Source organism: Borostomias antarcticus, assembly GCF_949987555.1.
Source record: "Borostomias antarcticus genome assembly, chromosome: 34".
NCBI classification, from domain to species: domain Eukaryota; kingdom Metazoa; phylum Chordata; class Actinopteri; order Stomiiformes; family Stomiidae; genus Borostomias; species Borostomias antarcticus.
The window spans coordinates 3738219-3749707 of NC_140267.1; the positions used below are offsets into that span (position 1 = coordinate 3738219).

At 48.6% G+C, this 11489-nt stretch overlaps 1 protein-coding gene across 1 annotated transcript in view; it reads left to right on the plus strand.

The window, feature by feature from the left end:
• The window catches only part of gbf1 (golgi brefeldin A resistant guanine nucleotide exchange factor 1), a 106253-nt gene that overhangs the window by 53700 nt on the left and 41064 nt on the right, over positions 1 to 11489 (plus strand). Inside the window, exons 7-9 of the mRNA XM_084460909.1 lie at positions 2751 to 2811; positions 8122 to 8176; positions 11285 to 11405. Coding sequence (XP_084317035.1) covers positions 2751 to 2811; positions 8122 to 8176; positions 11285 to 11405 — 237 coding nt within the window. The remainder of the gene's footprint in view (positions 1 to 2750; positions 2812 to 8121; positions 8177 to 11284; positions 11406 to 11489) is intronic.

The following is an 11489-nucleotide window of genomic DNA, read 5'->3' on the forward strand; positions in this document are numbered from 1 at the left end:
CATTCAGATTCACATTCAGATTCACATTCAGACTCACATTCAGACTCACATTCAGATTCACATTCAGATTCACATTCAGATTCACATTGACTCACATTCAGATTCACATTGACTCACATTCAGATTCACATTCAGATTCACATTCAGATTCACATTCAGACTCACATTCAGATTCACATTCAGATTCACATTCAGATTCACATTCAGACTCACATTCAGATTCACATTCAGACTCACATTCAGACTCACATTCACATTCAGACTCACATTCAGACTCACATTCAGATTCACATTCAGATTCACATTCAGACTCACATTCAGACTCACATTCAGATTCACATTCAGATTCACATTCAGATTCACATTGACTCACATTCAGATTCACATTGACTCACATTCAGATTCACATTCAGATTCACATTCAGATTCACATTCAGACTCACATTCAGATTCACATTCAGATTCACATTGATTCACATTCAGATTCACATTCAGATTCACATTTAGATTCACATTCAGACTCACATTCAGACTCACATTAAGACTCACATTCAGATTCACATTCAGATTCACATTGACTCACATTCAGACTCACATTCAGACTCACATTGACTCACATTCAGACTCACATTCAGATTCACATTGACTCACATTCAGATTCACATTCAGATTCACATTCAGATTCACATTCAGATTCACATTCAGACTCACATTCAGATTCACATTCAGACTCACATTCAGATTCACATTCAGACTCACATTCAGATTCACATTCAGATTCACATTCAGACTCACATTCAGACTAGACTCACATTCAGACTCACATTGACTCACATTCAGATTCACATTCAGATTCACATTCAGATTCACATTCAGACTCACATTCAGATTCACATTCAGACTCACATTCAGATTCACATTCAGATTCATATTCAGACTCACATTCAGATTCACATTCAGATTCACATTCAGACTCACATTCAGACTCACATTCAGATTCACATTCAGACTCACATTGACTCACATTCAGATTCACATTGAGTCACATTCAGACTCACATTCAGACTCACATTCAGACTCAAATTCAGATTCACATTCAGACTCTCATTCAGATTCACATTCAGACTCTCATTCAGATTCACATTCAGACTCACAGTGACAGTGTAAAGACATCTATTCAGGTGCCGGAGGGCTTCTGGAATGGCCTGTGAACAGAACCGGTCCTTTTCCCCCGGGTCCTAGTGGGCTCCTACTTTGTGGTGCCGGGGGGTTTGTTTTGGGCCGATCCTCCGTCAGCGTGTAGCGTAGGGGAACACAACGCTGTCCCCCCCCGGGGAGGTCAGTACACACAGACTGGTAAACAATGAGATCCAGTTCACTGTCCAGCTCCCTACAGCCCTTGGTTAGATAACTTCCCCCCCACACACACACACACGCACACACACACACACACGCAGACGCACACACACACACACACACACACACACACACTCACACACACACATGCACACACACACACACACACACACACACACGCACACACACACACACACACACGCATACGCACACACTCACACACACACTCACACACACACACACACACACACGCACACACGCACGCACGCACGCACACACACACACACACACACACACACACACACACACACACACACAGTCACACACACACACACACACACACACACACACACTGTTCCCTTGTGCTTAAATTAAATTCCCCTCTAATCTTGGCCAAACAGAGGTCCCAGTCCTCTGGTTCTAATGGCACCTGTCCTGTTTGTTCTGCCCCTCCCCCTCTCTCTCTGACTCCGCCCCTTCCCCCTCTCTCTGACTCTGCCCCCCCCTCTCTCTCTGACTCCCCCCCCCCCACCCCCTCTCTCTCTCTCTGCCCCCCCCCCTCTCTCTGACTCTGCCCCCCCCCTCTCTCTCTGACTCCCCCCCCCCACCCCCTCTCTCTCTCTCTGCCCCCCCCCCTCTCTCTCTCTGCCCCCCCCTCTCTCTCTCTCTCTCTCCCCCCCCCCTCTCTCTCTCTCTGCCCCCCCCCCCTCTCTCTCTCTCTCTCTTCCCCCCCCCCCTCTCTCTCTCTCTCTCTCCCCCCCCCCCTCTCTCTCTCTGCCCCCCCCCTCTCTCTCTCTCTCTCTCCCCCCCCCCTCTCTCTCTCTGCCCCCCCCCCCCTCTCTCGCTCTCCCCCCCCCCCTCTCTCTCTCTGCCCCCCCCCTCTCTCTCTCTCTCTCTTCCCCCCCCCCCTCTCTCTCTCTCTCTCTCCCCCCCCCCCTCTCTCTCTCTGCCCCCCCCCTCTCTCTCTCTCTCTCTCCCCCCCCCTCTCTCTCTCTGCCCCCCCCCCTCTCTCTCGCTCTCCCCCCCCCCCCCTCTCTCTCTCTGCCCCCCCCCTCTCTCTCTTCCCCCCCCCCTCTCTCTCTCTGCCCCCCCCCTCTCTCTCTCTCTCTCTTCCCCCCCCCCCTCTCTCTCTCTCTCTCTCCCCCCCTCTCTCTCTCTCTCTCTCCCCCCCCCCCTCTCTCTCTCTGCCCCCCCCCCTCTCTCTCTCTGTCCCCCCACCCCCCCCCCTCTCTCTCTCTGCCCCCCCCCCCTCTCTCTCTCTCTCTCTGCCCCCCCCCCTCTCTCTCTCTCTCTCTGCCCCCCCCCCTCTCTCTATCTCTCTCTGCCCCCCCCACCCCCCCCCTCTCTCTCTCTCTCTCTCTGCCCCCCCCTCTCTCTGACTCCGCCCCCCCCAGAGCTCCTGAGGAAATCTGCCGAACACACGCTGGTGGACATGGTGCAGCTGCTGTTCTCCAGGTAACAGGAGGAGGGGGGCGGAGCTAGCTCGGGTCCTCGCCGCGATGCGCTTCTTTGGAAATTAGTTCGCCGTCGTTCGCCCGGAGACGCGTTTCAATTAGGCGGATTGGATTCAGACCGTTTCCCAGAGTGCACTTGGATAGGAAGGGTGGAGGGCGTAGGGTTAGGATTCACTCTCCAGTGCGCTGTAGTTCAAACCTCTTATATTGAATCGCTGTATTGAATCAATCATTGTGTGACTTTATAGTAAATAATAATAATAATAATAAATAATTCAGCTCAAGCTTCAGATCTCATGTCAGTCTTGCCCAGGGACTGCGGGTGGAAATTAGCTGTCTAGCTATAACCTTGTACAGTGCATCTCTCCCTATTCTATAGGGTAAATGTCTACTGTACCTTGTCCCTGTCTTAAAAATACAATCAATCAATCAATCAATCAATCAATCAATCAGGGCCTTACAGTATAATGATTGTTATTTTGTGCTTTTAAATGACATTTTGACCAAGTCCGTTTACAATCTGCCACCTCACACCTCGAAGAGTGTCCCCCGAGCAGGACTCATCACTGAACTCATAAAGGTGTTCAGCAGGACTCATCCCTGAACTCATAAAGGTGTCCAGTAGGACTCATCCCTGAACTCATAAAGGTGTTCAGTACGACTCAACATCACTGCTCCCTGTGTCTCCCGCTGGGATCAACTGGGCACTGACTCGCTAATGTAATATAATAAAAGGAGCCCCTGCTGTCATGGTGGTTTGCTGCTTATACACACACACGTGCGCGCACACACACACACACACACACACACACACACACAGGGTCCAGGCATTAGGCTTCCAGTCACATCAGGCTGCAGACGAGGCCCGAGCCCACAGCGCTGCCAGCCTGGCCCATCTGCATATAGATGAAGAGTGTGTCCCACAATGCAGTGTCCTGACCATGAACACACACACACACACACACAAAGATACACAGACGCACACACACACACACACACACAGATGCACATGCACACATACACACACCCACACCCACGCACAAACAGACGCACACACACACTCGCATGCACACACACAGACGCACACAAACACACGCATACACACAGACATGCACGCAGGCACACACGCGCACTCACACACAGAATTAGCATAGCTAGTAATCTTAGCCAGAAATCATGAGCTGAAATAGGGTTGAATTCATTCTAGCTACGTTCTCTATGAAGAGGTAACGTCCTAGTGTACATGTGTTCTAATGTCCTAGTGTACATGTGTTCTAATGTCCTAGTGTACATGTGTTCTAATGTCCTAGTGTACATGTGTTCTAATGTCCTAGTGTACATGTGTTCTAATGTCCTAGTGTACATGTGTTCTAATGTCCTAGTGTACATGTGTTCTAATGTCCTAGTGTACATGTGTTCTAATGTCCTAGTGTACATGTGTTCTAATGTCCTAGTTTACATGTGTTCTAATGTCCTAGTGTACAGTACATGTGTTCTAATGTCCTAGTGTACATGTGTTCTAATGTCCTAGTGTACATGTGTTCTAATGTCCCAGTGTACATGTGTTCTAATGTCCTAGTGTACAGTACATGTGTTCTAATGTCCTAGTGTACATGTGTTCTAATGTCCTAGTGTACATGTGTTCTAATGTCCTAGTGTACATGTGTTCTAACGTCCTAGTGTACATGTGTTCTAATGTCCTAGTGTACATGTGTTCTAACATCCTAGTGTACAAGTGTTCTAATGTCCTATGTCCTAGTGTACATGTGTTCTAATGTCCTAGTGTACATGTGTTCTAATGTCCTAGTGTACATGTGTTCTAATGTCCTAGTGTACATGTGTTCTAATGTCCTAGTGTACATGTGTTCTAACGTCCTAGTGTACATGTGTTCTAATGTCCTAGTGTACATGTGTTCTAACGTCCTAGTGTACGTGTTCTAATGTCCTAGTGTACATGTGTCCTAGTGTACATGTGTTCTAATGTCCTAGTGTACATGTGTTCTAACGTCCTAGTGTACATGTGTTCTAACGTCCTAGTGTACATGTGTTCTAATGTCCTAGTGTACATGTGTTCTAATGTCCTAGTGTACATGTGTTCTAATGTCCTAGTGTACATGTGTTCTAATGTCCTAGTGTACATGTGTTCTAATGTCCTAGTGTACATGTGTTCTAATGTCCTAGTGTACATGTGTTCTAATGTCCTAGAGTACGTGTTCTAATGTCCTAGTGTACAGTACATGTGTTCTAACGTCCTAGTGTACATGTGTTCTAATGTCCTAGAGTACGTGTTCTAATGTCCTAGTGTACATGTGTTCTAATGTCCTAGTGTACATGTGTTCTAATGTCCTAGTGTACATGTGTTCTAATGTCCTAGTGTACATGTGTTCTAATGTCCTAGTGTACATGTGTTCTAATGTCCTAGAGTACGTGTTCTAATGTCCTAGTGTACAGTACATGTGTTCTAACGTCCTAGTGTACATGTGTTCTAATGTCCTAGAGTACGTGTGTTCTAATGTCCTAGTGTACATGTGTTCTAATGTCCTAGTGTACATGTGTTCTAATGTCCTAGTGTACATGTGTTCTAATGTCCTAGTGTACATGTGTTCTAATGTCCTAGTGAACATGTGTTCTAATGTCCTAGTGTACATGTGTTCTAATGTCCTAGTGTACGTGTTCTAATGTCCTAGTGTACATGTGTTCTAATGTCCTAGTGTACATGTGTTCTAACGTCCTAGTGTACATGTGTTCTAATGTCCTAGTGTACATGTGTTCTAATGTCCTAGTGTACATGTGTTCTAATGTCCTAGTGTACATGTGTTCTAATGTCCTAGTGTACAGTACATGTGTTCTAATGTCCTAGTGTACATGTGTACTAATGTCCTAGTGTACAGTACATGTGTTCTAATGTCCTAGTGTACATGTGTTCTAACGTCCTAGTGTACATGTGTTCTAATGTCCTAGTGTACATGTGTTCTAATGTCCTGGTGTACGTGTTCTAATGTCCTAGTGTACACGTGTTCTAATGTCCTAGTGTACATGTGTTCTAATGTCCTAGTGTACATGTGTTCTAACGTCCTAGTGTACACGTGTTCTAATGTCCTAGTGTACATGTGTTCTAATGTCCTAGTGTACATGTGTTCTAATGTCCTAGTGTACATGTGTTCTAATGTCCTAGTGTACATGTGTTCTAACGTCCTAGTGTACATGTGTTCTAATGTCCTAGTGTACATGTGTTCTAATGTCCTAGTGTACATGTGTTCTAATGTCCTAGTGTACGTGTTCTAATGTCCTAGTGTACAGTACATGTGTTCTAACGTCCTAGTGTACATGTGTTCTAATGTCCTAGTGTACATGTGTTCTAACGTCCTAGTGTACACGTGTTCTAATGTCCTAGTGTACATGTGTTCTAATGTCCTAGTGTACATGTGTTCTAATGTCCTAGTGTACATGTGTTCTAACGTCCTAGTGTACGTGTGTTCTAATGTCCTAGTGTACATGTGTTCTAATGTCCTAGTGTACATGTGTTCTAATGTCCTAGTGTACATGTGTTCTAATGTCCTAGTGTACATGTGTTCTAATGTCCTAGTGTACATGTGTTCTAATGTCCTAGTGTACATGTGTTCTAACGTCCTAGTGTACATGTGTTCTAATGTCCTAGTGTACATGTGTTCTAATGTCCTAGTGTACATGTGTTCTAACGTCCTAGTGTACATGTGTTCTAATGTCCTAGTGTACATGTGTTCTAACGTCCTAGTGTACATGTGTTCTAATGTCCTAGTGTACATGTGTTCTAACGTCCTAGTGTACATGTGTTCTAACGTCCTAGTGTACATGTGTTCTAATGTCCTAGTGTACATGTGTTCTAATGTCCTAGTGTACATGTGTTCTAATGTCCTAGTGTACATGTGTTCTAATGTCCTAGTGCACATGTGTTCTAACGTCCTAGTGTACATGTGTTCTAATGTCCTAGTGTACATGTGTTCTAATGTCCTAGTGTACATGTGTTCTAACGTCCTAGTGTACATGTGTTCTCTCTCAAGGCGCTCGTCTCTGCCGTGCCTGTTTGAAAGTGTCCCCCCCCCCCCCCGCACCCCCCCCCCCCCCCCCCCCCCCCCGAAAACATCCAACGGCACAAATCAAAGCGTTCCTTCGCTGTTTTTTGTTCTCGTCGGGATCCCCGGCGCCAGATGGCACCTTGTTATCGAGCCGGGTTATTGGACGTGGAAATAGAAGCGCGCGGCAGCCGCCCCCGGGGCCGTAAAAACAGGCATCCGCACGGGCTCCTCTCAGAGCGCGGCTATTTAGGACCTTCTGACAACGTGCGCGGAGTAGCGGCCCATACATCGAGCTTTTACGAGGACACGGGAGCTCGCGCTCGTATATCTCTCTCTACAAACGCGCACACACACACAGGCCAGGCCCTTCTTGTACACACACACAGGCCAGGCCCTCTTCTTGTCCAGGGCCCAGATGGGGCTCAACGAGCCGCAGCTCTTAGCCGGGGTCCTCACGAGGAGGCTTAGATCGCCCGCTGAAAGTATTAGGCATGTTAATCTGTTAGACCCACAGCTCATCCCGTAATCAAGCCCCCCGCGAGACAACACTCCATTAACACGGCGTTAACGTCGGGGTCCTCCGTTGGTGTCACACAGCGCTGATATCTTATTTTACCGCAAAGCCTAAGAGCCCATAGAACCCGGGGGCCGGTCACACAATGCAAGACGCGGAGAGAACATTGGTTCATGTCCTCGGACCGCCCCCCGAGCTGCTCATCTGAGGGCGCCGGTGAAGATGTCAGGAGGTCGGAGGAGGACAAATTGACTCTGTCGGCTTAGACGCTCCGTATTGTTCCCGGTGTTTGGGGCTCGTTTTATGTCATTGTGCTTCGTTTGATTTCATCACACCAGCTGTTTCTATATGTTTGCGAGCCTCTGGGAGTTTTTGTCAAATTTGATTGGATATGACTAGATTAGATAGATAGATAGATGGATAGATGGATAGATGGATAGATGGATGGATGGATGGATGGATAGATAGATAGATAGAGATTGATTGATTGGTTGATTGGTTGATTGGTTGATTGATTGATTGATTGATTGATTGATTGGATTTTGCTGTCATACAAGCAGTGGCGGTTTTATTTCGATCCCTGAGCAGAAGACTTGCTTAGCCTGAGATCAGGTTTCCTGTCGCCCCCCGGTGGCAGCTTGGGGAATAACCATGACGTGATGGTCGTGATTTAGACAGATATACATGTGTTATTGAATTCATTTGAATGATTTATTCATTTTTTGTTTCGACCCTCTTTCAGACTCCCCCAGTTCAAAGAGGAGGCCAAGAGTTTCGTGGGCACCAATATGAAGAAGGTAAGTGTGAATGAGCACCGCCCCGCGAGCGTCTTGTCACACCTCGCTCATCCGCTGGCCTCCTCCCTCCCTCCCTGCCTGCTCCTCCCCACCCTCACCATGTACCGCACTTCCTCACCTTGATTTCTCCTTCATTTATTACTTCTAAATCCGAAATAATCCCGCAATAAGTATCAAGGGACCAGAACCATGTGGTCTCGCGGGTCACTGCTGCTTGGGCAGGAGAGGGATGTTCCCTTTCTCTCTCCTCTAGAACGCCTCCCTCCTGTTCTCCGTGTTCAGACTGTTCTCCGTGTTCCTCCTGTTCTCCGTGTTCAGACTGTTCTCCGTGTTCCTCCTGTTCTCCGTGTTCAGACTGTTCTCCGTGTTCCTCCCGTTCTCCCCACAGATCCCATCTATCCTGGACGCACAGGATCTTATTGGTGCAGAGCAGCCTAGAGACGCCAATCAGAACGGATTAGAGAGGGTACTTTGCGACAGAAACGCAGCTGCTGATCGTTTCGGCTAGCGCATTGGCATAGACAGGGTAGCATGGCTTTTCCGGAGTGAGTGCATGAGGGTGCATTGGATTATGGGTAAATTACAGATGTGTCTTTTCAGAGAACTCCACGTCCCCAGAACACATCCATCATTGAAACCATCACATATATTTTGGCAGATTTTGGAGGATTACAAATATAAAATGTATTCCACTAAGTTACTTAACTAGGCCGACATCATAAGGAAAATATATATACTTTTGTAGTTTCAGGCTGTGTGCATTAATACGTTTCAAACCTTTCAGTTTATTGACATTCATCATCACAGCTTTTTTTGGCTTGGATTGGAGCGAACGACTGACTTTAACTCATAGCTTCTGCAAACCTAAATAGTACCTACAGTACGTCACTTTGGTTTTGTGTTAATGGTATTTGAAAATGAGAAAATACCGTTTCAATATTGATCAATTTAAAAAGTAAAATGGAACTTTGATACTGTTCAAAAAGTGAAGCCCTTATGAGACTCGCAGAAATGTCAGTGAATGAGAGCTGTTCCAATCCAAACGCCCCCATGTTGCTGTCCTCCTGCCTGACCCTCCTCCTCTCCTCCCCTCCCCTCCTCCTCTCCTCCCCTCCCCTCCCCTCCTCCTCTCCTTCCCCCACTCCCTCCCCTCCCCTCCTCCTCTCCTTCCCCCACTCCCTCCCCTCCTCCTCTCCTCCTCCTCTCCTTCCCCTTCTCCCTCCCCTCCTCCCAAACCTCCTCCTCCCCTCCTCCTCTCCTCCCCTCCCCTCCTCCTCTCCTTCCCCCACTCCCTCCCCTCCTCCTCTCCTTCCCCCACTCCCTCCCCTCCTCCTCTCCTCCTCCTCTCCTTCCCCTTCTCCCTCCCCTCCTCCCAAACCTCCTCCTCCCCTCCTCCTCTCCTCCCCTCCCCTCCTCCTCTCCTTCCCCCTCTCCTTCCCCCACTCCCTCCCCTCCCCTCCTCCTCTCCTTCCCCCCCTCCCTCCCCTCCCCTCCTCCTCTCCTTCCCCCACTCCCTCCCCTCCTCCTCTCCTCCTCCTCTCCTTCCCCTTCTCCCTCCCCTCCTCCCAAACCTCCTCCTCCCCTCATCCTCTCCTCCCACCCCCCCCCTCCCTCCTCCCCTCCTCCCTCCTTCCCTCCCTCCCCTCATCCTCTCCCTCCCCTCCCCTCCTCCTCTCCTTCCCCCCCTCCCTTCCCTCCTCCCAAACCTCCTCCTCCCCTCATCCTCTCCCTCCTCTCCTCCCTTCCCCCCTCCCTCCTCTCCTCCCAAACCTCCTCCGCCCCTCCCTCCTCCCACCACCCCCTCCCTCCTCCTCCCTCCTCCCCTCCTCCCGTTCTCTCTCTCCCTCCCCCCCTCCCTGGCCCCCGCGGTGCCTGCCTGTCTGTCTGTGAAGCAGAGCTCCTCCTCCGCCCGCTGACCTCCCCAAACAAGCCCCTTTCCCCGGAGAGGGAGGGGGGGGGGGGGGCGCATGTCGCTGTGTTTGGTTTGACCCACGTCACCCCCTCCAACCTCACGTGCATCATGGAGCGAGTGTCTCTTGGCCTGTGTGTGTGTGTGTGTGTGTGTGTGTGTGTGTGTGTGTGTGTACCGCTGCTGACATCACTAATCCCGGGCACCTGCCCACCCCCCTTCTCTCCCGAGGCTTACAATATCTTATGGAAAAACAAGCGAGTGCAGGTAAGGAAGACGAGACGGCGACCCTGCTGGAGAATGACCCCTGACCCCTGACCCCACCCCCCTGTCTAGTGTTCTCAACCTCCGTTAGAGATGCTAGTGTGAAGGAACACTGTCCTGTTCCGTGGTGAAACTCACTCCTCCAAGGAGCGCCGACGAACCCTCCCAAGAGGGACGTCCATATTGGCGCAACTGTCAGCAAGTCCGCCCACCGAGTGGGAGGCTCATGGGTTCTAGTCCCGCCCTGGGCACGCTGAGACAGACGGGTTCCATTAGTGTGAAGGAACAGTGCTCTAAGCTCTGGGGTCCAAAACCAGAGTTAAATGTAATATCTAGCCTTGGATGAACGACAAGTGCTTTGATTTGCACTTTGATTGGAAGATTTAGGCGCTAGATAAAAGATTGTTTTGTATAAATTTGATATGAAATAATAATACCTTTTTTGGATTACCGCTTGTTTATTTCACGTGTACTTTCATTCATGTTTAATTTTTTAATTTATTTTATTTTATTTTATTTTTATTTTTATTTTTATTTTTATTTTTATTTTTATTTTTATTTTTATTTTTATTTTTATTTTTATTTTTATTTTTATTTTTATTTTTATTTTTATTTTTCACCTAATAATACACCCCTGCCGGGGTGACTTGTGAGCAGTCAGCCGTGACAGAACCGTAGAGCATGTGGCCGCATTCCTGTGTCGTCTGTATCCCTAGAAGAAGGAGCGTTTGATGAGTCGTCAATTTAGAAAATCACTATTCAGCAGATAGTCCCTCCCAGTGTCTGCATGACCCTAACAGACCTGGTGTCCCCCTGGTGTCCCTGGACTGAACCAGCCCCTCCATACGTGACAGAACCCAGCCCTCAGCGTGTGTGTGTGTGTGTGTGTGTGTGTGTGTGTGTGTGTGTGTGTGTGTGTGTTCTCCTGGTTCTAGTTGAAGATGCGTGCGGGCGGTATGAGCGAGGCGTCTAAGTGGAAGAAGCAGAAGCGTTCCCCACGCCCCCCCCGCCACGCGCTGGACCAGGGCCCCGCCCTCAGCAACAACAACCTCCCTGGTGAGAGACACACACACACACACAGGTAGTAAATATCAGGTAACACGGTCTCTCTCTCTCTCTCTCTCTCTCTCTCTCTCTCTC